We start from the raw sequence: 24,952 nt of genomic DNA on the forward strand, positions 1-24,952 counted from the left end.
AGCGGCCGTGTAAAATCCCTTGGGCGTCGGCCCCTTTGTGCGTTGAAAAGGGGTTTATTGGCGTGTGTTGCGACGGTGGCCCTACGAGGAAAACACGATCGGGACAAAGCAACGGTGAAGCATATGCCGGCGACGCTCATCACGAGGCGAGCGAGAGAAGGCCAGCACCCAGTACACAAGCGGTGGCGATGTTGCTTGCCAACGATGCGTTTTCTTCTTCACAATTTTCCCCCGCTGAAAAAGAGCCACCCTGGCGAGCTAAGAGTCTGGAGGCAGAGGGCTATGATATGGCTTAAGGCGGGCGACGTAGACGATGTCACGTGCACGCCGGCGCATGTCGTCAGAAGGGGAAAGTGGCTTAATGGGAAAATTCACCTGCGAGGTTTGCTCCAAAACGTGGTAAGAGCCCTCGTACTTGGGGACGAGTTTTGAGGAAAGGCCGGGGGTTTGGTAAGGAACAGCCAGCCACACAAGTTATCCCGGGGAACAGCTGTGGCTTCGTGAAGAGTCAGCGTTGTATTCTTTCTGGCGCTGCTGTTCTTGTGACGTAAAGGTGCGTGCGAGTTCACGGGCACTCTTCCGCTTTTCGGGCAGCTTCAGACACAGATGAGCATTCGGATGCGTCAGGACGGTATATGGAAGGAGAGTGTCGATTGTGTGGGATGGTTCGCGTTCATAAAGAAGAAAGAAATGTGAAAATTCAGTGGTAGACTCTGCCGTGGTGTTGTATGCGAACGTGATAAATGGAAAATTGCGATCCCAGTTAGTATGATCAGATGTCGCATACATCGCGAGCATATCGCCGAGGGTGCGGGTAAATCTCTCCGTGAGCCCATTAGTCTGCGGGTTGTATGCCCTGGTTTGGCGGCGAACAACATGGCATTCAGAAAGCAGAGCTGTGACGACTTCTGATAGGAAGGCTCGACCTCAGTCAGTAAATTCTCGAGGTGCACCATGTCGTAGTATGAAGCGATGGAGGATGAAGGACGCTATGTCCCGCACAGTGGCACTTGGAATGGTGGCGGTCTCAGCGTAGCGTGTTAAATGGCAAGCGACTATGGTCCACCGATTTTCATCTGATGTCATCGGTAGAGGGCCATAGAGATCTATTCCGATCCGATCGAAAGGTTTGGCAGGGCACGGAAGTGGTTGAAGCGCACCGGACGAGTGGAACGGCGGTGATTTGCGGCGTTGACAGTCAGGGCAGCCCATAACGAATTTTCGAACAAAATTATACATTCCGCACCAGTAGAAGCGATGGCGAATGCGTTCGCAAGTTTTGAAAACTCCTGCATGGTCACTTTGGGGATCGTCGTGAAAGGAGGCGCATATTTCTGATCGCAAGCTGCGGGGGACAACCAAGAGCCACTTACGACCTTCAGGGGCGTAGTTGCGTCGGTGTAGCAGGCGATCACGAATAGCGAAATGAGCAGCTTGACGTCGGAGAGATCCTGATACTGCAGTAGTTGACAATCCAGAGAGACAGTCAAAAAGAGAAGCGACCCACGGGTCCTTCTGTTGTTCACTGGCAAAGGAGTCGAGGTCGAGAGATGCGACGAAGTTGGTACCAGTGGTTCCGCAGGCCGAGTCGGAAGGTAAAGGCGAACGGGACAGGGCGTCGGCGTCAGAATGCTTGCGACCACTGCGATAGATGATGCGAATGCCGTACTCCTGGATTTTCAGAGCCCACTGAGCTAGGCGGCCAGAAGGATCTTTCAATGTGGCGAGACAACAAAGTGCATGGTGGTCCGTTGCCAGGTCGAATGGGCGACCGTACAAATAAGGGTGGAACTTGCGATGCGCCCACACTAGGGCTAAGCACTCCTTTTCAGTGACGCTGTAATTGGCCTCAGCTTTAGTGAGCGCGCGACTCGCATAAGCAACGACGTATTCGGAGTAGCCCGGCTTGCGTTCGGCGAGGACAGCGCCAGGACCAACCCCACCGGCGTCTGTGTGAACTTCCGTTGCAGATGTTGGGTCGAAATGTCCGAAGAATGGGAGATGTTAGCAGACCACAGAGTGTGGCAAACGCGACGTCGCAGTCAGGAGACCAGGATGAAAGGTGTGCGTCACCGCGTAGGAGGTTGGTCAGTGGTGACGTGATCGACGCAAAATTTCGAACGAAAGTACGAGCATAGTCCGACGAAACTTCGTAATTCTTTCAATGTAGTAAACTTCGGGAAGTCAGCGACTGCTCGCAGTTTTGCAGGGTCGGGTAGAACACCATGCTTGGACACGATGTGCCCTAAAATGGAAAGCTCTCGCGCGGCGAAGCGGCACTTTTGAAGATTCAGTTGGTGCCCAGCGTTGGTTAAACACGTCAGACCAGTTGGAGCCGAAGCTGATGTGTAGGATAATCGGGAGAGAAAACGACAATGTCGTCGAGGTAGCATAGACACACAGACCACTTCAGTCCACACAGCGTGGGGTTCATGAGTCGTTCAATCGTGGCAGCAGCATTACAAAGCTCAAAAGGCATTACGTTAAATTCGTACCGGCCATCAGAGGTAATGAACGCAGTTTTCTGGCGATCAGCTTCTGCCAAAAGAACCTGCCAGTATCCAGATCGTAAGTCTAAGCGGGAGGAGAAGAATTCGGCTCCTTGGAGGCTGTCAAGGGCATTGTCGATGCGCGGTAATAGATAGACCTCTTCCCTAGTCACCTTGTTTATTCGCCGGTAGTCGACGCAAAATCTTATCGATCTCTCGTTCTTTGGAACTAGAACAAGAGATGCCTAAGGACTATGCGATGGTTGAATAACGCGACGGCGTAGCATTTATTCGGCCTCGTCGTTGATGACGTGACGTTCTGCAGCAGAGAGACGGTATGGTCTTTGACGCAATGGCTGGTGCGAACCAGTGTCAAAGTAGTGGTGACGAGGGCAAAGGTAGAAACACCATCGACAGATATTGTGACTACGTTAGCAGGTGATGTGCGAGGACTTGAGCATTTCGACGACGGCGCAGTTCTTGCCTCTGGAACTGCGGCGTTCAGTTTTCTCGGTTGGAGGAAGTGGGTCGGGGACTCATTGGGGACAGTGTTCACCTGCGAGGAGACGGGGAGCGGGGAGAGTGAGTCTGAGATGGGGGCTGGGGTGACTGAGACTCGGGGAAGTTAGTGTAGCCATATTGCGAAGAGGGATAGGGAGCAGGTAGGTACATGGGCTGTGGGTCATACGGTAATGGCCACGTAGCGTCGTGGAGTGTTCGGAAGCGTCGGTGACAATATTGTGCCAAGTGTCCTGGAGTACCGCAGGCGTAGCAGATTGGTCGATTGTCAGGAGTGCGCCACGAATTGCTGACTCGTGGTGCGGCCCAAGGGGTCGAAAAAGGGGCGGAGTGGGGAGCAACTGAAGACATGGGTGGCCAATGCTGCTGGCGGGGTCTGTTGCGTGCCATTTGGGCTTACGTAAGAGGTGCGGACACGGGCTGCATAGCCAGCGCATAGGGAACAAGCATGGCGACAGGCTGCTGGTGCGCAGCGACGGGAACAGCCTGAGCTAACTCTTCGGCAATAACGTCGCGGAGTGGTGAGGGCAGATGAGAGGACGGCGGCTGCTGCGTGAAGGGAATCAACGACATTTGACGAGCTACTTCTTCCCGCACAAACTTTTTAATCTCTTGCAGGGTTGGTGAGTGATCGGGAACAGAAGAAAGACTGGAGAGCGAGTTGGCGTGTGAGAAAAATGGCCGAGTGAGGGCGCGCTGCTTCCTCAACTCGTTCAAACTTTTACATAAAGTGACAAGTTCTGCAACGGTGGCAGGATTACGGGCCAGGAGCATATGAAGTGCGCCGTCATTTATCCTTTTGAGGATGTGCTGAATCTTTTCCTACTTGGGCATGGCGGTGTTCACATGGTTGCAAAGACCAATAACGTCTTCGATTTAACTGGTGAACGATTCCGTTGGCTTCTGTCTGTGAGTCTGCAAGCGTTGTTTGGCTCTGGACTTACGGACAGTGGCTCGGCCAAAAACATCAGCAAATGACGTTTTGAAGATGTACCACGTCATAATGTCGTTTTTGTGGTTGTTACACCACATTTCGGCCACGTCAGCAAGGTAAAAGATGACGTTAGTCAACTTGTCCGCGTCATCCCAATTGTTGTTTGCGCTCACCAGTTCGTAGTTAGTGAACCAGTCTTCCATGTCGGTCTCATCAGCTCCGCTAAAGACCTTGGACTCTAGCAAGCGAAGAACGCCGGGGTTGCCGGAGGATGGAGTGGAAGAGCCAGGTTGCGCATTGTTGGTGGTCATGATGGGAGGTAGCGTTCGTTTGCGCAGCTCCAGGTTTTGGTGACGGTGAATGTCAGCACCCAGGTTCAGGCGACGGGGAATGTCAGCACCCTCCACCAATCTAAAAGGGGTTTATTGGTGTGTGTTGCGACGGTGGCCGTACGATGAAAACACGATCGGGACAGGGCAATGTTCAGGCAGATGCCGGCGACGATCAGCGCGAGGCGAGCGAGAGGAGCCCAGAACTCAGTACCCAAGCGGTGGTGATGTTGCTTGCCAACGATGCGTTTTCTTCTTCTCGGCGTATACGTATACACCGTGGTTATCTACTTGCAAGGACGTCTTAAGATCGCGCAAGGTGCCCGTGAAGAACGGAACATTAGGTCGACCTATGCGCTGCTTCACATGCTATACACATGGTTATCTGTAATGGAAGATCGTGTAATATTTTTCGTCATCCTTCAATCATAAAACACTAATAAAACAAACATGTGCAAGCAAAAATAGGTCACAATGTCCGGACTAAATAAATTACAAGAAGGCACACAGAATTTTACGCTCATTGTCGAATCGACATACAGACGTGTCGCTAACAGAAGCATTGCCTCTTGCAGATATGTAGAAGGCCTCCATCAGTTCGTGGGCTTTGGTATCATCGCTTCTACCCAAAATCTTAATATTTGCGAAAATGGGTGAGTACATGCCTCATTGGCAACGCGCAGGCAAATCCTGCCGTGCGCGGCAAGGAGAGCTCGGAAGCGGTGCTTGATGTGACCGTTTTATAAGGCGTCCTCGCTTCCCGTGGGGTCCTGTGCTCACTCTCTGCGGAACGGCTGGCGCCCATTGGCTGACGTTGAACTGCATATGACATACTTCGGACAACAGTTCGACGTAATCAGGCACGGCTTTCAGGTAAGGTGTGCCGCTTGCCGCGAGGTGCCGTGGGGCGCCGGCACCTCGCGGCACCTTGCTTCGTCTGATGAGTGTCTTCGAGTAGAGCTCGCTGCGTAAAGGAATCCCTACGGTAGAGAGCTATCGTGTTTCATTACGCGTGCTCAAGGTGATGACATGGGTTAACCTTGCATCTTTCCCTGCCTGCGTAGCTTACAGCGCACTCGCGCAAGGTTTTTGTAACTCCACTTGATCTTCGCAGATTTGAGAAGCTTTGGTGATGATCGATTCGTGAAGCGCTAAATTCCGATACTAAGGTTATTCGATGGTTATTTAGAAAACTGGTTCAAGGCCCTTTGAGAACAACGCTGCGCCTTAGACCAGTTTTCGGGTAGGTGAAACGAAATTCCTCTGCGAGAACTGTGTCAATCGCTTCTCAAAGTACTGGCTGAAGACAAGGGGCGTAGTCAAAATTTTATTTCTATGGAGAGGGTGTCCCACCTCCGTTTATGTGTCTTCGTTGTGTATTAGTGTGCGCATGCACATATGTACTCGCATGTATACACAATGGGACACGGACTCGTATCGTCGATGCCGCCTCGCAGTCATTGCCCAGGGCAGCCGTCATCTCCAGTTCATCTCTGCGGTGTCCCACTTGCGGCCGTGCCTTACAACACATACCAAATATAAAATCTAGGAAAGGTGTTTGGAAATTTGAGATTTCCTAACCAACTCCCTGGCTACGTCACTGATGCGGATCTTATAACGTGCCCGCCATCTGACGACGCACTGACACAGGTGTATGCGCCGACACTGAAAGAAAAATCTGGAATAGAAGAATCTTCTAGGTCTGGAAAAGACATCTATATCGAAGAACATATTATTTTCATAACTATCATTCATTGAAGAATTCGGCAGGTACACTTGGTGCCCGCATGCGTTCACGTTGAGACGTCGAAATATCGATATGAGAAAATATCGAAGGTCATACTCTAACCGTAAGGAAGGACAAATAGAACATGATTACTGTAAGCTTTGCGTCCAATTCACCAGCAGCACACGACAGAGAAGCCCATATGTAATTCAGATTGACAGGAACCTGCATGTTCAGACTGAATGAACAATCAAATGAACTTCTTCGAAGCTTCGAAGTGATTGGGTAAATGTTATCGCCGTCTCACATTTTTACGCAAGTCGCTTGCGCTAGGGAAATGCGTCTGTGGTGAGGTTGTATAGATGATGGAATGGCGAGACGCAAAACCTTTAATATCGCTCTACATCTGCCAAAAACTGCCTTCTATATGGTGAAAGTTCTCAATTTTCTCGTGTCAACGCTGACCCTCACTTATGCACCAAAAGGACCCGGAACGGTGGGCTGTAGTAGTTACGACGCTTGACTAATGACCTGAATGCTGCGATACGGAATCGCGGCCGTCGCGGCCGCATTTTGATCAACGTGGAATACTTGAGGCTTGTGTAGCACATTGCCAATTTTTTCATGAAAAGGAACACGGGAGCGCGAAGGCCACGTGCTCCCGTGTACCCTTTTATGAAAAAATTGGCAGATCCCACGTACAGTGGGAATCGATGATATACGAAGCACGAATAGGAAAAGTTGACATGTTGTTTTAAAACAAGCACAACGTTACGAGGTGGAGGTAAATTACGCCGTGCATGACTTCCTTGTCATGATTATCATGCTTGAACATGTCATTTACCTTCGTCATCTACGTCACCTGGTACCAAATTTCGTATATGTGGAGGTAGCGAAATGGCAGCGAGCGCGCTATGAGCGTAGCATGTAGTCATGTCTAACATGACACGCATATAATGATTATCATGTTTGAATGCGTCATTTACATTTTTAGTCCATTCAGGTCACGTGATACCAAGTTTGGTATATGGGGAGCTAGCGAGACGGCCACGAGAGCATCATGAGCGCGGCATGAGTTCCATGCTCTTACAGGACACGCGTGTCATGATTATCATGTTTGCACAAGTCGTATACATTCGTCATCCATAGACATCACGTAACACCAAATTTGGTACATGTGAAGCTAGCGAAACAGCCGCGAGCGCATCATGAGCGCGGCATGTAGTCATGTTGTTACATGGAACGCATCTCATGATTATGATGTTTGCACCAGTCACCTACCTTCCTCATATATTCACGTCCCTCAATGCCATATTTGGTATATGCGAAGCTAGCAAAACGGATGCGATCGTATGATGAATGTGGGATGTAGTCAAGTTGTTACATTACAAGCATGTCATGATTTTCATCTTAGAGTCTGTCGCTTGTGTTCGCAATGCAGTCATGTCACACCATACCAGTTTTGCAACATGTCATGTCGGCGAAACCACTGCGAGAACAGCAAGACCATGAAATGTAAGTCATGACTTCCATGACATACATGTGTTGATTTTAGTGTTATGCCTAGTCGCTTATGCTCGTCATACAGCCATGTTATGCCATACCAAGTTTGGTATTGATACCATTATTGAAGCGGCCAGGAGAACTAAAACTCGTAAGCTGCTAGATAGATAGATAGATAGATAGATAGATAGATAGATAGATAGATAGATAGATAGATAGATAGATAGATAGATAGATAGATAGATAGATAGATAGATAGATAGATAGATAGATAGATAGATAGATAGATAGATAGATAGATAGATAGATAGATAGATAGATAGATAGATAGATAGATAGATTGTGTACTTCGGTTCAAATGAACGTTAAAAACTTCAAATAATCGAATTTTCTCCGCCCTCCCCTGTGCCATATTCCTCAATATTATATCATCGTTTGGGGACGTAAAACCCCAACAACTATACGATCAATCATGCACCGTAAGCTGCCCCGCCGCGGTGGTCGAGTGGCTAAGGTACTCGGCTGCTGACCCACAGGTCGCGGGATCGAATCCCGGCTGCGGCGGCTGCATTTCTGATAGAGGCGGAAATGTTGTAGGCAGTGGGCGCAGATTTGGTGCAGGTTAAAGAACCCGAGGTGGTCGAAATTTTCAGAGCCCTCTACGGCGTCTCTCATAATCCTATCGTGGTTTTGGGACGTTAAACTACACATATCAATGAATCAATGAATGCACCGTAAGCTGGCGTAGCTAGTTTAGTTTTTACATGGCTGGAAAACTAAACCGCCGTACTGGTAATGCTATAATCGTTTTCACCTGAACGATGATCAGCAAAATTTCGTGGTGGGTACGACACTCAGCGTTTCAAAGTTCCCACTATATGACCGTGATGCGAATGCGACGTTCTTATCTAAGGAAAGGCCGAATGTAGGCTAATATGAACGTGAAAATGATGGGAGACGCTAGTCGCCAGCCGCCAGGAATCGGTCCCCCCCATGACCGAAGTACTTTTTTTGGCTTAGGTGAAGCTTGTCGTTTTAAAGCGCGATACCGTCAAAGAGCTTGTTGCGCTGAACTTATGTCGTCGGCGTCTCTGTGTGAGTGGAAAAGCTGCGTTGGTTGTGAGCGAAAAGTCCAGGTAACTGCAATAAAGATGATTTTCGCACTTGGGCCTTCCTTACAGTAAAGTGTGGGTCTCCGCCGAGAAGTGATGGTTTCGTGCTGGCGATTGGGGAGGTGATTGTATGTGCGTGTTCTCCCGTGCGTGAGTGCGTGCGAATGTGTGCGCGCGCACTTTTGTATGGGGTCTAGCGCGTGCGCGCTGTGTGTTTTTCCGTGCGTGAGTGCGTGTGAATGTGTGTGTATGGTGAGCGCGCTCATCTGCCAGTCTGGGCGTGCTAGTGTGCGTGGGCGAGTGCACGCATGTGTGTGTGTGCTACTTCTGTGCGTGAGTGTATGCGGATGTGTGTGACGTGCGCGCCTGCATGTGTGTGTGTGCTCTTCCATGCGTGTGTGTGCTAATGTGTGTATATGTGTGCGTGCGCTCGTTAGTCGGTGTACGCGCGCTTGTGTGTGTGGGCGAGTGCACACACTCGCGCGTGTGTTCGTTTGTGCGTGCGAATGTGTGTGTGGGCGTGCACGCACGTGCGTATATGTGATCTTTCGTGCGTGTTTTCGAATGTGTGTGTGTGTGTGTGTGTGAGCTCGTCTGTCTGTGTGTGCACGTGCGTGTGTGTTCGTTTGTGCACGAGTGCGTGCGGATGTGTGTGTGTGTGCTCTTCTGTGCGTTAGTGTATGCGTGCGTATGTGTGTAGGTGTGCGCGCCTGCGTGTTGTTATTGTTTAGGGTGTGAGGACGTGCATGTTTGTTTGTGTGTAAATTACTATTTCATATTTTTCTTGTAGCTTTTTGAGACAGCAGGTAGCACGCACAAGTCTTATTTGTATTCGTTTATTTGAAACGGTGTAATTGCGTTTTTTCACGCGTGCAAAAAAAACGCTTTTACATGTACCTAAAACGCTAAACGACGTCTGTGTCTGTATACAAATTAACACTGGTTGTGCTCAGGCATCACTTTTCAAAAAGTTTCGAGACAGGCGCCAAACCAGACTACTTCCCGTACATGAGCACATTTGCACGCAGCTCCGCTCCTGTAGCTTTCCTTTCATTGTCAAAAAACGTTGTCCGCTAGTAAGGCAGGTATGTTTGCCCAGTGAAGGCCTCAGTAATCCAAGGTTTTTCAGAAGGACCAAAGAGACCGCAGAACCGGTACGTCTTCAATTTATTGTTGACAGAACAGGAAATAAAAAAAAATATGCAGAGCGTGCCCCTGGCTACTTCTTCCTCACCTCCGAGCTCCATCCTCAATCTATTTTCTACATCTTCCCGCCGGCCAGATTCAACCGAAAAACATTCGAGTGAATACAACAGTTGAATCGGCCTCTTGACTAATTTTCCTTCAGGTGTACGAAGCAAGCATGTTCTCACAAGTCCATCCTTGCCTGGGAAAATCTTTTCGACCTTGCAGAGTTTCCACCGAGTTCTCTTTGCGCTTCTCCAAGCAGAACTACATCTCCTTCTTGTACATTTGTGTGACACTCTGTTTTTCTGCGGGCACACTTAAGCTCCCTCGGGTACTCCTTTTTCCATCTGTTCCGCCATGTTATCATTGCCTGTTTTCTTGCACTCCAGTAATTCAGCAAATTGCGTTCTCCGAGTCTGTTTTCTTCCGGCTTGTTCATTGCTTGCCTGCCTCCTATAACGTCCACCGGTGTGATGGGTTGTGGCTCGTTAGGATCGTCATACACATAAGTAAGAGGCCGGTTGTTAAGTACTCCTTCTGCTTCAACAACCACAGTCCGTAGTTCTTCTTCCTTCAAAAGTCGAGCACCTATAGTTTTTGCCATGGATGTCTTAAAGCTTCTGAGTAGTATTTCATAAAATCCTCCCCACATAGAGCTAACGCTACAATAAACTTCCATTTTATTTTCAGGTTACTGGTATACTGTTGAACCCTTTCATCTTCCATCTTTAATATCTTGTTCATCTCTTTCTCAGGTTTCTTGAATGCTCTTGCATTACCACTGTAAATAGTTGTACACAATCCTCTTCTGGCTACGAATCTTCGGAATGCTTGTATAAACGCTTCTGATGACATCCTCTTGACCAACTCCAGTTGTATGGATCTTGTTACTGCACACGTGAATATCACAATGTAAAACTTTGTAATTTTTTCGCCTTTCTCCTCTCGAGCATTTAGCGGTCCAGCAAAGTTTATACCAACTGTGTTGAATGGCCTCATCTGTCTCATCCTGTCAGCTGGTAGTGGTGAAATTTCTTGTGCCATTGGTCTAGAATTGAATCTCCTACATGTGATTCATTTCTTTATCACATATTTCACCATCTGTCGAGCACACACAATCCGAAACTTCGTTCTTAGATGTGTCAATGTTGCCGTAACGCCACCGTGCATTGTCACTTGATGCGCATTCAGAACTAAGAGTTCTGAAAAGTGACTTTCTCTTGGTAAAATAATACGATGCTTCTCATCAAAGCTCATATCACTCCACTGAAGCCTCCCTTTTACTCTTGAGACACCTTGATCATCTTCGAAGATGTTCGTGCCGTACAGATTCATGTTGTCATATATTCGTGTCACTGCATTTTGTAGCGTTTTCTGCTCCTGCTTTATCAGCACAAACTCTGCTTTGTCCGATTCTTCTCCTGTCAGCGAACCTGCTTTTCTTTCTTTTCGTCGGTTTCCTACATAACGCATCACCCACGCAGTAACTCGTAACGCTTTCTTGTATGATCAAAATCTGCTCACATCAATTATCTTTTCTTCACTCGTGGTGGTAGTTAAGCTTGCCACGGTCTTTTATTCGCCTTTGTTGTCATCACTATCCGATTTTTGCGTGGTGTCATAATCAGGCCTTTGTTTTTCATTCTTCATCCACGTGGGGCCTTTCCACCATAATTCATTGTCCGGCATACATTTAATCTTCATTCCCCTTGTCAACAAATCCGCAGAATTTTCATCACTTTTAACATAACCCCATCGACTCTCATTGGACTTGCTTTTAATTTCTGCTGCGCGGTTGCGAACAAACAGATCTTTCGCCTTGTTAGACTTTATCCAGCATAATACAATTTGAGAGTCCGTCCAGAATTTCACATTCCTTAGTTTCCTCATGAAATTCTCAGTTATATGACTGGCCAATCTGACTGATATTGTGGCTGCCAACAGCTCCAATCTTGCTAGTGTAATCTTTTTGATTGGAGCGACTCTACCTTTTGCAATGATTAAATTGGCTTCATTGCTTCCGTCGGAGTATTTTGTTACAATGTATGCTGCTGCTCCATACGCCATTGGACTCGCATCGGAGAACACTTGTAGAGTCGATGCTTTCACTTCATCTTGCCTGTTGTCAAAGCATCTGTTAACGGTGAAGTCATCTAAGTGCTGAAGCTCCTCCGACCAGTCCTTCCAAGCTGATCTATGCTGGCTTGGTAACGGGTCATCCCATTTCAGATTATCCATCCTAATTTTTTGCAGCAATATTTTTGCTCTAACTGAAAACGGTGTAAAAAAACCGAAAGGTTCATATAGCTTTGCCGTGGCCTGCAAAACCTGTCTTTTTGAGAGTTGTATCATGTCTTTGTCATTACGCCATGTAGTGTCGGGAAAGCTCAACACGTCGTCTACGAAATTCCATTTCAGTCCCAAATTCTTGATTTGTCCCAGTTTTCTTATCCCTCGATCCAGATCCTCTCCTTCTTCATCACAGAGTTTTCTTAGCTCGGCGTCATTTGAAATCCATTTTCTTAAATTTATTCCCGCATTGCGAAAAATATCTTGTGCTTCTTTGTATATCTTTGTTGATGTCGAGTATTCGTCAGCTCCTAGTAAAACGTCATCGACGTAGATTCCTTTCCGGAGTTGCGCCACAGCTGCAGGATATTTTTCTTCGAATTTATCCAAATGTCTATGAATCATGGCCACTAGAAGGAAACTACTTGGTGTAGTTTCGAAAGTAACCCTCGTCATCCTCAACGTTTTTATCTTCGTGCTTGGCATATCTTCGCTGAGTATTTTTTCCCACCACATAAATCGCAGTGCGTCTCGGTCATTTTCATGTATCTTGATCTGCAAGAATGCTTTTTCCACGTCGGCTGACATAGTGATCTTGTGATGTCGAAAGTTCTTCAGCAAGCTTGTGATGTCGGGGTTTAGGTTCGGCCCCTTTTCCAAGTTGTCATTCAAGGATTCACCTGGATTCTGGCTTGACGATGCATCAAAGACGATCCGTATTTTTGTCGTTGTTGGGCCCTTCTTAATTACTGCTTGATGCGGCATGTAGTTTACAAATTTGTTCTGTATATAGGATCCAGCATCTTCTTCAACGTTTTCTGCTATTTCTTGCTCGAAGTACTCTCGAATAGCTTTGTCGTAGGCTAGGAGCTCATCTTTATCCTTGCATAATTTCTTGGTCACCTGGATAAGCCTCTTCTCTGCAATGGTGTTGTTGTTGTCCAATGTCACGTTTTCCTTCAATGGTAGCCGCACTTGGTATCTTCCTGCCTTGAACTCTATTGTTTGTCGGACGTACTCTAGCCCATGTTCATCACTCATCTTTGTTGCTGGTTTCTCTTTGATGCCCTTGTTTTCCAAGTCCCAGAATCTCTGCAGTTCGTCCACAGGCGCGTCCGACTTGGTACTGACCTTCAGTACCATAAACATCGATGATTTCATCGGCACACAATTAAGTCCTACAGGACCTTGGACCGTCCATCCCAATATTGTTTCCATTGCCATTACATTTGGATGAATCTCGCAAATGTGACCAGTGACGACAGTCCAGTAATAATCTGCTCCAATTAATAAAGAATTTTTCATATTTTTTCTTTCTTTGTCCGTCTTCTCGTTGTCATCAGCTAAAAGAATTCCCATCGATCTTGCTCTTTCGTGTATTGTCAACGGTGGCGATGGTAGCACGTCATAGGATATAACTTCTATCTCCAGTGCCTCAATCGTGACTGGCTCTGATGTGGGATCCTTCCTCACGCTGACCTCGACGACTTTCATGTCTAGTTCCATCTCTCCTCCTCCAAATGATCCTACAGTAATCCTTTCGAATCTTTTTACCTTGCACGCTAGTTTTCTTGACAATCTTTTGAGGATGACTGTCCTCTGGCTTCCGTTGTCCAGCAGAATCCGTGCGTAGCACCCGCTGTCTTCTCCTTCCGTCCACGAAAAGGCTGTCTGCAGTAGTATGCACTTGTGTTCATCAGACTGCTGTGCGTGCATGTTGCAGGACTTGCTGGTGTCTAACCGGTCAGGTTGCGCGCTTTTGCGCACTTGCTCAACATCATTACCGCTTTGCTGCTGTGCTGACTTTCCTGCAGGCGTACGTGGTCGACACATGGATGAACGCGTGCCTTCCCTTGCATGTTTTGCAGCGTGCGTTAGCGCGGCATATCTTCGCCGTGTGGTGAGGTCTGGTGCATCTGAAACACCTTCGTTCCCGTTGCAAGGCTTCTTTCTTCTGTTGCATAGTAATGCTTCTTCTGCAATCTTCTGTGTAGTGTCCAGTCATCTCACAGAAGATGCATTTTTTCATCGAGGCGCTTTGAAGCGCAGATGTTCTAGTCCGCCTGATACTGTGTGGTAACTGGGTCACGTCGTATTTTTCCTCTCGAGTTTCTTCTCTGATGCGTATGTATATCTTTAAAAACTCCATAATTTCTTTCAAACTGCTCGTGCTGTCTCTTAACGCTGAGTCCGATTCCGTAGTTGCTGGTCTGTTGTCACCTTTCTCTATTTCCTTCATCTTCATCTCAATCCTCATATCCACCGGTAGTGCAGATTTTACAACAGGAGCTATCACTGTGGCATAACTATCCATTTCCACTCCTAACGACTGCAGTGCTCGTGTGTTCACTTGCAACTTTTGGAAGAGTTTCTTCAACCCATCTACATCTTAGGACACTTCACTGCGTCCAAGTTTGCAAACTTTTTTATGTAGGTCTCTCTCAAATTATCTTCTCGTCCGAAGGTTTCTTTCAGAAGAGCGACTGCATGCTCGTAATTCTGATCAAAAAACTGCAAACCTTCTATGAGGGACGCAGCCTCCACGCTCACAGACGCCAGAAGGTAATTAAATTTTTTATTCTTTGGCATGTTCGCTCTGTTATGCACCGATGTCTCAAACTGATGCCAAAGCTTTGGCCATGTTGTTGTTTTTTTCATCAAACTTGATCATTTCTAGGCGTGGCAACTTAACAAGCTCTTGCGTCTCCGAGATTTGGTTAGTACCTTGCACTGAGCTTGCCTGTTCTGTGCCTATTCTCGTAGTCAGTTGCGTCGCTTGTTCTAACTCGCGTAATTGCTGCTCTATTTTTGTCGTTGCAGCGACGATCTTCATCTCATAATGCAAAACTCTTTCAAATTCTGCTTCCGCGTCGTCTTCTTCAATGAACGGTTCAATCTGTTGGTTAACTTGTCTTAGCGTCTGTGACACGCTCTTCATCTGGTTCAGAAGCGTCCTAAGTTGCGCTCGATCGGCGTCTTCTTCTATTTTCTTATCGATTTCGCTTGCTTGCTTGCTTGTTCCTTTCTTTTGTGGCTCTCACCCACTAAGGTGGATTGGCCAAGAAGCCGGTGGTTAATGCAAGTAAATACCTATAGATTTTCTAGATTAGGGGAATATGAATACTGTGTTTTGACTGTGAAATTAATTTGGCGCATTGTTAAAAAAAAGAAAAAAGGAAAAAAAAGGGGGGGGGGAGAAACTCGTAAGCGTCGTCACATTTGCTCGAAGCGTCTTCCGCTTCTTCGATAGGACCTCTTTATTCATGCTTAAAACGTGTTGAAAGAGCTCATGCCTGTTTATGTGCGTCGCCAACAGTCGTCGGTCGTGGCGCTTCTCTCGACGGTTCGTCCTTGAGCCAGACGCCGCTGCATCGTTCTTCAACCCGTTGTTACGAATGAGGTTGAAGTCTGTGCGTCTGTCTTCAGATCAATCCTGGTGATGGCACGATGTTTCATAAGGACCAGAGAGATCGCAGAACCGATACGTCTTCGGTTTATTGTTGACAGAACAGGAAATAAAAAATAAGCAGAGTGTGCCTCTGGCTACTTCTTCTTCCTCGCCTCCGAGCTCCATCTTCAAGCTGTTATCTACACAAGGCATCTCCCCCCAGCTCCACGATGCAACACAGCTGTCCTTCGCATCGTTTCCCTCTACTGTAAATGACCAACAAAAATATTTTAAATAGACCAATCTGGTGAGTTCGCTCCCCTGTTTACTTTCTACCCATGTGCTGTGCAGGAGGGCAACACAACTTTCTTGAAAACTGGCTCACGGTTGTGCTCACTTCGGTAACTATCACCACAACGGGAGCTAAGGCGCGCATAAACACTATAGCGCCAGCCGCCATCAATTCTTCTATTTCTTTTGTTTGACGCGGTTGGAGGGGGGAGGGGATAGGTAGGAAAAATAAGGTGCACAGCTAACCCACGGTCGGCGGTTTCAATAAAGGGACATTTTCAAGCTCCGTGAACCATCTCGCATAAACAGCAAAGAAAAGGATAGGCAGTAGGCGCGTGCCGCAATGCGCCGAACGGAGCATTGTCGCGCCCCCTTCTGCAATTACGCCTCCCTCGTCCAAATGAGGCGGCTGGAGGAATACCGCGTGAGCCGATCTAGGCGGCCGTGGATAGTGTGCCTTGACGCGCGCTTTCTCCGCTGGTGGCGCACACATCGAGGTACACACACCCCCGTATTCAGAAACGCTGCTTGACTTCATCTTGACTTCCCACTGACTTCAATGCAGCACAAACGCGTTTCAAACGCTCTGTCTTTAGGCCATGCCAACACAACACAAACGCACAGACGCGTTGCGAACGCGCTGCATTGAAGGCAGTTTCAAGTCAAGTTCAAGTCAAGTAGCGTTTCATAATACGGGGCTTAGGGTTTCTCGATGCGCGCGCCCCCCTCTATGGGCGCGCGCATCGAAGAACCCTAGGTACACTAATTCAGACCTCCCATTGCGTCACCTGCTGTGTACCTAATTGACTACGACTTCCAGTCCACCTCAGTGAACAAGTATCTTTTATAAGGTTCGGAGTTGTCGGATAACTCCATCAGATTCTGTCAGTGACTGTGCTTCGCAACATCTACTGCGTGACCTGACAAACTTTTGTCAAACACTTGGCTATATTAGGAGAGTTGATATCCTCCACTGCTCTTACCATGGGACATCTCAAAAAATTTTCTCTGTGTGGGTAGGCATAATTCTCGGCAACGAACACAACATCTCTGGTATGTCCCACTCTCATAAAGCGTACCTCCTCGGGTCGCCCTTAGGTTGTGCATTTCTTTCATTGATTTCTTTACCTACTACGCATTACATGGCGTCAGCTGTTTTAGTCTACCCTGTGCCGTCGTCAACCATGTGACCTAACCAAAAAGGAAGCGAGTGAAGAAGTCAATGTAATAAAATGGCAGCGATGATAATGTTCCAGATCATAATAATGGTAAATGATCATGAGGCTCGAAATGATTGCGATGATGACAAAAGTGCAAGTCTTATCGACAAAGTAATGATGCTAGAAGAGCTTGGTCAAATGTGCACGGAGCGTTTCTAGGCGAGACCATTTGTGTAGGTAGTCTTGTTAACGAGGCGGCGCATGATGTGTACGACGAAGGCAGCGTTGTCGGGAACGTTCCGCGGCCGACACTGCACAGTGCTGACAACATCGATCAGCACGTTAACCGTCCGCCCCTTTAGGCCATTACAGGCCGCTGCCGTGAGTCAAACGCCCAACGCTGATACATGGCAGACGTAGAGCTATGAGGCGTTCTTCATAGGGGTTTAGAGCAGCGAGGTGAGACGTTTGGTAAGATATCGGTACCCGTGCGTGACACTCATTTTAGAAACTTGTCACGTGCTTCCATGCCTACGAAGCGACGAGAACGAAGTGGACGTAGAGTTGCGATGAGTCGAGGGACCCGGCTATCAAAAACCGACGCCTTGGGTAGCGGCGCTTGATCTTGTGAGCATTGTTGGAATCGTCGCAAAGGTTCCCGGAGCGGCCACATTGAGCCGCGACCGGAGAAGTGTACACTGGCAACACTGGTGTAGACGTCGGTGCCACCAGACCGGGCGCGAACATAAGAAACTTGCCGAGCAAGCTCCGCAAACGACGTCCATATACGTCATTTCACTGGCTAATCATGCACGGGTGCGCACAGCTTCGCTGTCAGACGTTTTCGTGGTATGGCACTGGCAAAGTTTCTTTAGAAATCGAAAACACATCGGTTAGCCAACTTCTGCTTACAGTTTTATGACGTCAACCTAACGTTTGTCGTTCCAACATGCAATATCGTGATTTTTTAAATAAACAAGCTTGAAAATAATAAAACAAAAGCACGCAGTTACTTTTTACTATTCTGTACAGCGAAGTCTCCATTCAGTTGATTTCATGTCTGGCAAAGCATAATTGACGTTACTTGTTGGTTCCCCCAGCCTATGTTTGGCTCTAACACTGAACTACATTATGGCATCGAGAAACATGCTATTAGGAAACTACAAATGCGCACTAGGGAACGTGGTATAATCACATGAATAGCCATATTTGCTGGGCAAGTGCAAAGAAGCCTTAAAATTTGTGAAAAGGGGCTGGAAAATTCCACAGTTAACTCGGCCAACAAAAAAGCTCGACATCGCTTATTATAGGCTGAACTGTCAACAGTAACAGACACTTCGTTTCTTTTACACTCTTGCCTATGCTCCAACTTGAGTGATGAAGTCGCGGAGGACCATAGCCATATGTCAGTGCAGTTGACGTGCTTGGTAGGCCCACAATATGAACACGAATACTTTATCAACACAATAGTTGGTGCACCAAACCTCGTTTTTTTTAAAGCCGAAAAATTCCGCACAGACATTGGAAATTTTCGGCTTTAGAGCACTCGCTAACCCCTTCGCATGAAGCCGAATTTAAAAATGCATAGGATCTGTCGGAATATTCTGGATGAAATCAATTATTCACTGAAGTATCCTAACAACAACAGAAAGCTGTCGAAATGAAATTGTAACGCTTCTAATAGGAATGAAACTGATAACCGCACTTTCCATTGTAGTTATCGGTAATGGTTATTGGCGTCCAATGCAGGAAGCCGTCACGGATTCTCAGAACGAATTAATGAACCCTGTCACGAGTCGTTCTGACGCTCCAAATCAATTTAGCCACAACGGCACTGTTCAACAGCTGTAATCGCGCCTCACAACAGGCACCAGGAAGTCCTCGAAAATAGCTATACTGCATAACTGCACACTGAGTGTCACCAGCTGTGCTGTCTACACATACACTGTGACCCAAGTTGCATACTCGGCAAAACACGTGCCAAACCGTGGGAGAGAGGAAGTGGTAAAGAAGGCATCTCCTTAAAATGTCCTGGCATTCAGCTCTCCATGTACGCGCCGTAATTATAGCCACTGCAGCCATACCGTGAGGGTCATCAAGTAACTCCGAGTCGTCTCGAAATTACTGCTACGGATGCGCAAGCAATTTATGCCTCCCAAGATCCATGATCTGCAACCAACACTGTGATCGAGTGATATAGATTTTCGGTTCGGCGGTGGGAGGTCAGTGGGAGCGAACCCTGAAGATGTGTGTATGCATGACATAAGCATATCACAGGGAGCGCACCCGCTACACCGGGAGACCATGTGGCCAAAGTGATGATATGCAAAAACAACTCCTAATGTACAAATAGGATGCATTTCACACTACGTAGACTGCTAGGAGAGCACGGCATGAGCGCTAGACGGAGGACGTGGATGGTGACAGTCCGGGACCGTTCGACCTTCTAGCGCGTAGTGCGGTGCCACGGCAGTTCGCGCTCAACCACCGACTGCGAGTGCTGCCCTGGTGGCGCGAGTGTGCACCACACAATAACTCATCGGGATGGGTGGGTTACCCTACCGATGGGCCTTGGTCTCTTTTTGGGGTGTAAGTCTTATATCGACTTCTGTACACCTGATGTTTTCAGTTACGACCCAGTCGTTGTTCAATTCCCCGTGTTTTGTTTCAGTGAGTGCAGCACAATATTTATTCTTTTTCATTCTACACATTGATATCACGTAACACTTTTTCATTGCGAAACAACGCCCCGCCACGGTGGTCTAGTGGCTAAGGTACTCGGCTGCTGACCCGCAGGTCGCGGGTTCGAATCCCGGCTGCGGCGGCTGCATTTCCGATGGAGGCGGAAATGTTGTAGGCCCGTGTGCTCAGATTTGAGTGCACGTTAAAGAACCCCAGGTGGTCTAAATTTCCGGAGCCCTCAACTACGGCGTCTCTCATAATCACATGTGGTTTTGGGACGTTAATCCCCATATATCAACCATATATCTTATAAAATAGGAATGATGTCACATATGGCGCGTGTCATTGGTTGAAGGCAATCGTTCAATTTAGTGCGGCGACGTACGCTAGGGGGAGCGTTGTAATAAATCCGCAAATTTTTGTAGTAGAGCTTAGACTTTCCTTTTTTTTCTTCGAAGTGCAGGGCTCTAGTTTAGTAATTATTGAGTATAGGGAGAATTGGTGTCAGAAAGGTATGGTTAAAAAGACCGTAAAGTGTTCAGGATGTGGAGTGGGTTTGAAAGTGGACCCAAGCGTAGAAGCGGATGGAGAAGAGGCTGGCGCGAAGTGTAGGCAATGTGAGGTCGAAGAAAAAATGGAGAAAATGATGGTTGCCCAGAGTGAACTGCTGAGGAGAATCGCCGAGCTCGAGACTGCGGTGGCGACAGAGCAATAAAAAACGAGGGCAATGGGAGAAAGACTGAAGTCCGCCGAGGAAGCGCTAGCGAAGGAACAAAGAAGCCACCTACCGAGAGAACAGTAAGGAACCGGCAACGAGAACGGTGGAGAAGGAAAAGCAAGCAAGCTTGGAAAAAACAGGTTTAGCCGGTTCAACTGTTGCAAGGCCCAGCTTCAGCGAGGTAGTGGTGGGGCAGGAAGGGAACAAAGCAGCCGGCGTCACAGGTGCAAGTAGCCCCCAGGTGCAGAACGCTCCAGCTGAAAAGTCACAGCATGTGATAATAGCCGGGGACTCGAATTTAAATCGATGCACAGAAGCCATCAAAGAGAGGGTAAGAGGTGACAAGAGGGTTGCGGTAGGGGCGTTCCCAGGACGCAAGCTGGAAGCAGTCATGAGGCAAGCGAGCGCAAAGCTCAAAACGATAGCTGATAGACGAAACCTCGTGATAATTTCAGGCGGTTTAAACGATGTCCTGAATGAAGATGCAGAAGGACTAGCAGCCACACTGGCGAAAGGCGTCGATGACATGCGCGCCACTTCTCTTAAGGTACAGGTAGTTATATGCACGATACCGGAGGTACCGGTGCGTGATAGCAACCTGCAAAGAGCGGTGGTCAACGCAAACCAAGAGATATGGCAGATGAGTCGAGAAAAAGGCTTTGAGGTGGTGGAAATAAACAGAGAGGTGCATAGGTGGGGGGGTTTTCAACGAGACAGAATTCACTTCGATGGGCGGCTAGGTCATGAGGTGGGTTGGCGACTTGCAGGACGCGCAGTAGCTTTTTTGGGGGGCAAGCGAGCCATTCGGGGTGCAGGATAGCTAGTAACGAGGAAAACAACCAGGGAGACTCTTCGACAGCTGGTATGGACAGATACGATTCCAAAGTGGCACCAATATCTAAGATAGGTAGAGTCCGGGGCATAAATAGACGTAGCCACGAGCGCCGAGCCAATTCAGACATAGTATATATTAACATGCAGGGTGGTAGGAACAGGCTGAAGTGGGAAGAGATAGAAGAACAGCTAAGGGAAGAGAGGCCGATGGTATACGGTTTTGTAGAAACACATCTCAGGGACATGGAACAACCTCCGAACAATCCGGACTACGCGTGGGAATATTGTAACAGAACAGAAGGCAGCAGAAAGGGGGGTGGTATTGGGGCATTCATTCATAAAAGTACAGACTGGCAAAGGGTCAAGCAGGAGTGCAAGGAACATTTATGGCTAAAAGGGAAAGTGGCAGGTCAAATGACACTCCTTGGTTTCGTGTACTTGTGGACGGGAGCAAAGGCCAGAGAGGAAAACAAGGCAATGGTAGAGTGTATATCAAAGGACATTCAGGAGTTAGGAAGAGAGTGCGAGATAATTATACTAGGAGACATGAATGCGCACATAGAAGATATAGATGGGTATACCGACCCGACAAGCAAAATGATCATGGATATGTGTGAAAGGCTTGATTTGATCATTTGCAACAGTACCGAGAAGTGTGAAGGGCAAATAACATGGGAGGTAGGAAGGCTTCAGTCGACGATAGATTATGCACTGATGTCACATAGGATGTATGATAAGCTCAGGGGAATGCACATAGATGAAGGTGGCTCCAGAAGTCTGGGTAGCGATCACAAACGTATCAAGCGAAGTTTTGGAAGAGCAGTGAAAGTGGGAAGGAGACAAGATGAGCAACTACAGGAAAATTTTTATCCAGAAAGGCAAATTGAAATAGCCACTAAACAAATTGAGAAAGTAATCACGGAGGATAAAAAGACAGTGTGGACATACACGAATCTAATTAGACTCTTTGAGCTAGAGCTTGTTAAGACGCGTGACAAATCACCCCGGAAAAGAAGACACAAACCCAAAAGTTGGTGGGATGAGGAAGTTAAGAGAGCCATAGCAAAACGTCAGGAAGCCTCTAGGGAACACAGACATGCTAAGCAGCGGGGTGAACCGACAGATGATGTTGAAAGAAAATGGGCAACCTTTCTAAGCTGTAGAAGGGATGCATCCCTTCTGATCAATGAAAAGATTAGAAGGAAGGGAGCTCAATGGCTGGCAGAAGTACATAAAAAAGATAGAAAGGCAGCTGCGAAATTTTGGAACCATCTAGACTCCCTAAGAAATGAGACGAGCCTAGAGCAGAGTTTTATAACTACAGCCCAAGGTGCTAGGCTAGAAGGGGACGAACCTATTGAATATATAAGAACAAGGGTGACAGAAAAATTTCAACAAAGAAGTACTTTATGCACCACAATAGACAAGGACGAATCAAGTGGTGCAATGGCTCCATTTTCAACACAAGAGTGGGAAAGGGCTGAGAAAAGGGTTCCTGGTAGTACATCAACAGGCCCAGATGGCATTCCAATTAGGCTGATAAAGACATTAGGTCCGAAGTCTAAGCAGGCCTTGAGAGAGGCAGTGAGCAAAATAATAATCGATGGTGAAGTTCCCAATGGATGGAAACTTAGCAGGATGAGCATGATCTATATGATCAGCATGATCAACAAGGGTGGGCTCGGTGACTGCACCACAATGCAGCCATCTAATCCACTTACCTTTGCAATGCAGACGACCATACTTGTGTTTGCCAGCCTGCAGCTGTCGAACATGATAGGCCTATCCTCGGGGGCGTCATCTATGTTGGTGCTGCCGGGCTCCGAAAGCGAGCCAGGCTCCTGCCGCCTACTACGCACCAACTGCTCGTCCCCACCGGATATTACGTCGGAGGAACTACTATCACCGGAAATCACCGTGCTATGGAAGGCCGCATCGTCATCAACCACAGCATCATCAAGTATAAAGGAACATCACCCGCTGACGCCACTTCGTGGGCTCGGTGACTGCACCACAATGCAGCCATCTAATCCACTTACCTTTGCAATGCAGACGACCATACTTGTGTTTGCCAGCCTGCAGCTGTCGAACATGATAGGCCTATCCTCGGGGGCGTCATCTATGTTGGTGCTGCCGGGCTCCGAAAGCGAGCCAGGCTCCTGCCGCCTACTACGCACCAACTGCTCGTCCCCACCGGATATTACGTCGGAGGAACTACTATCACCGGAAATCACCGTGCTATGGAAGGCCGCATCGTCATCAACCACAGCATCATCAAGTATAAAGGAACATCACCCGCTGACGCCACTTCGTGGGCTCGGTGACTGCACCACAATGCAGCCATCTAATCCACTTACCTTTGCAATGCAGGTCAGTAAATCGTATGTCCTCTTCGCTAAAAAGTCGAGTAATTACTTCCTGGTGCAGTTCCCGAGCCCCCACTGCTGTATTACTATTGCTGTTGAGTGTGCTCATATGATTCACTCGTTGCTGATCTTATCGGGTGACGTCGAAACTAATCCTGGCCCTAACGGAAACGCTGCTATTCTTACTGAGCTACAAAAGCTAAGTGCCGGCCAGGCCCAGCTGATTGCCGAAGTTCAGAGTTTGAAATCTCAACTAAGCACAACGGATAAAAGAATAACAGACTTAAACAAACGAATGGGCGATCTCGAAACACATTACCAAACTCTTCTTCCCCTCAGAAATGATATCGAAAAAACACAGACTAACGTAATCAACATGACTAAAAAAATTCAAGAGCTAGAAACTTCCCTGGATGACGCTGAAAACAGGTCGCGCCGGAATAACCTTCTATTCTACGGCATCCCTGACCCCACTAGGAATGAAACGTGGGCTGAATCTGAAAAAATGATAATCGATATCTGCAACAATAACCTTGGACTAACAGTGCAGCCTAACGACATAGAACGCGCACATCGTCTCGGTATTCATTCACTAAACCGAAATCGTCCCATAATTGTGAAATTTTTATCATACAAAACCAGAGATGCACTTTTATCAAACGGCAGGAAACTGAAGAACACTAACTACAGCATCGGGGAGGACTTTTCCCGCCCCGTTCAATATGCGCGCAAGCAATTACTTGCATTTGCAAAAGCACGTTCGGACAAGTTCTCCTTGCGGTTCAAAACGCTGCACGTCGGGTCGAAGCGCTATATATTTGACGCATCATCACACATGGTTAAGGAAATTGCATAGCGGTTACCCCGCCAACAAAGAGCAATAAAACGCCAAACGGCTTCCCCATGTCATGTTCTCTCGTTTTCCGTAATATTCACTAACATACGTAGCCTTCTTCCAAAACGTGAACTCATATCCAACATTATCTCGTCATCAAAAAGCAACATACTCGTATTAACAGAAACGTGGCTCACCAGCGATATAACGGATGCGGAAATATTAACTGACTTACAGGACTTCCACGTGTACCGAAATGACCGAAATGGCTCACGGGGGGGCGGAGTACTTATCGCAGTTCATCGGGGCATATCTTGCTCCGTTGTTAACGTCGATTCCGATACCGAATCCCTGTGGCTAATTTGTCGTACTAACACCGTAACTGTCCTACTTGGCGTCTGCTACAGGCCCCCGCAAACGGATCCAAATTTTCCATGTCATCTGAACAATTCCATTCAAAAACTTACTTCCGCTTACCCAAAGGCTCGCATTCTTCTGTTCGGTGATTTTAACTACCCTAATATTGACTGGCAAAACATAGTTACTTCTACATTATCATGTCACGCAGAGGCGAAAAACTTCCTCGATG

The 24,952-nt window shown here is 47.5% G+C and overlaps 1 protein-coding gene across 1 annotated transcript; it reads left to right on the top strand.

The window, feature by feature from the left end:
* The first annotated feature begins 22,840 nt into the window (after positions 1 to 22,840).
* Positions 22,841 to 24,504, top strand: LOC142796367 (uncharacterized). The gene has a single exon (XM_075886824.1). The coding sequence runs from the start codon at positions 22,861 to 22,863 to the stop codon at positions 24,382 to 24,384; it is 1,524 nt and encodes a 507-aa protein (XP_075742939.1). The 5' UTR covers positions 22,841 to 22,860; the 3' UTR covers positions 24,385 to 24,504.
* The last annotated feature ends 448 nt before the right edge of the window (positions 24,505 to 24,952 follow it).

The sequence above is a fragment of the Rhipicephalus microplus genome, chromosome 2 (genome assembly GCF_043290135.1).
Source record: "Rhipicephalus microplus isolate Deutch F79 chromosome 2, USDA_Rmic, whole genome shotgun sequence".
Lineage (NCBI taxonomy): Eukaryota > Metazoa > Arthropoda > Arachnida > Ixodida > Ixodidae > Rhipicephalus > Rhipicephalus microplus.

What these genes read in the sequence shown, in the direction of transcription:
- LOC142796367 (XM_075886824.1), top strand. Translation starts at nt 22,861, where the DNA reads ATGCAGCCATCTAATCCACTTACCTTTGCAATGCAGACGACCATACTT.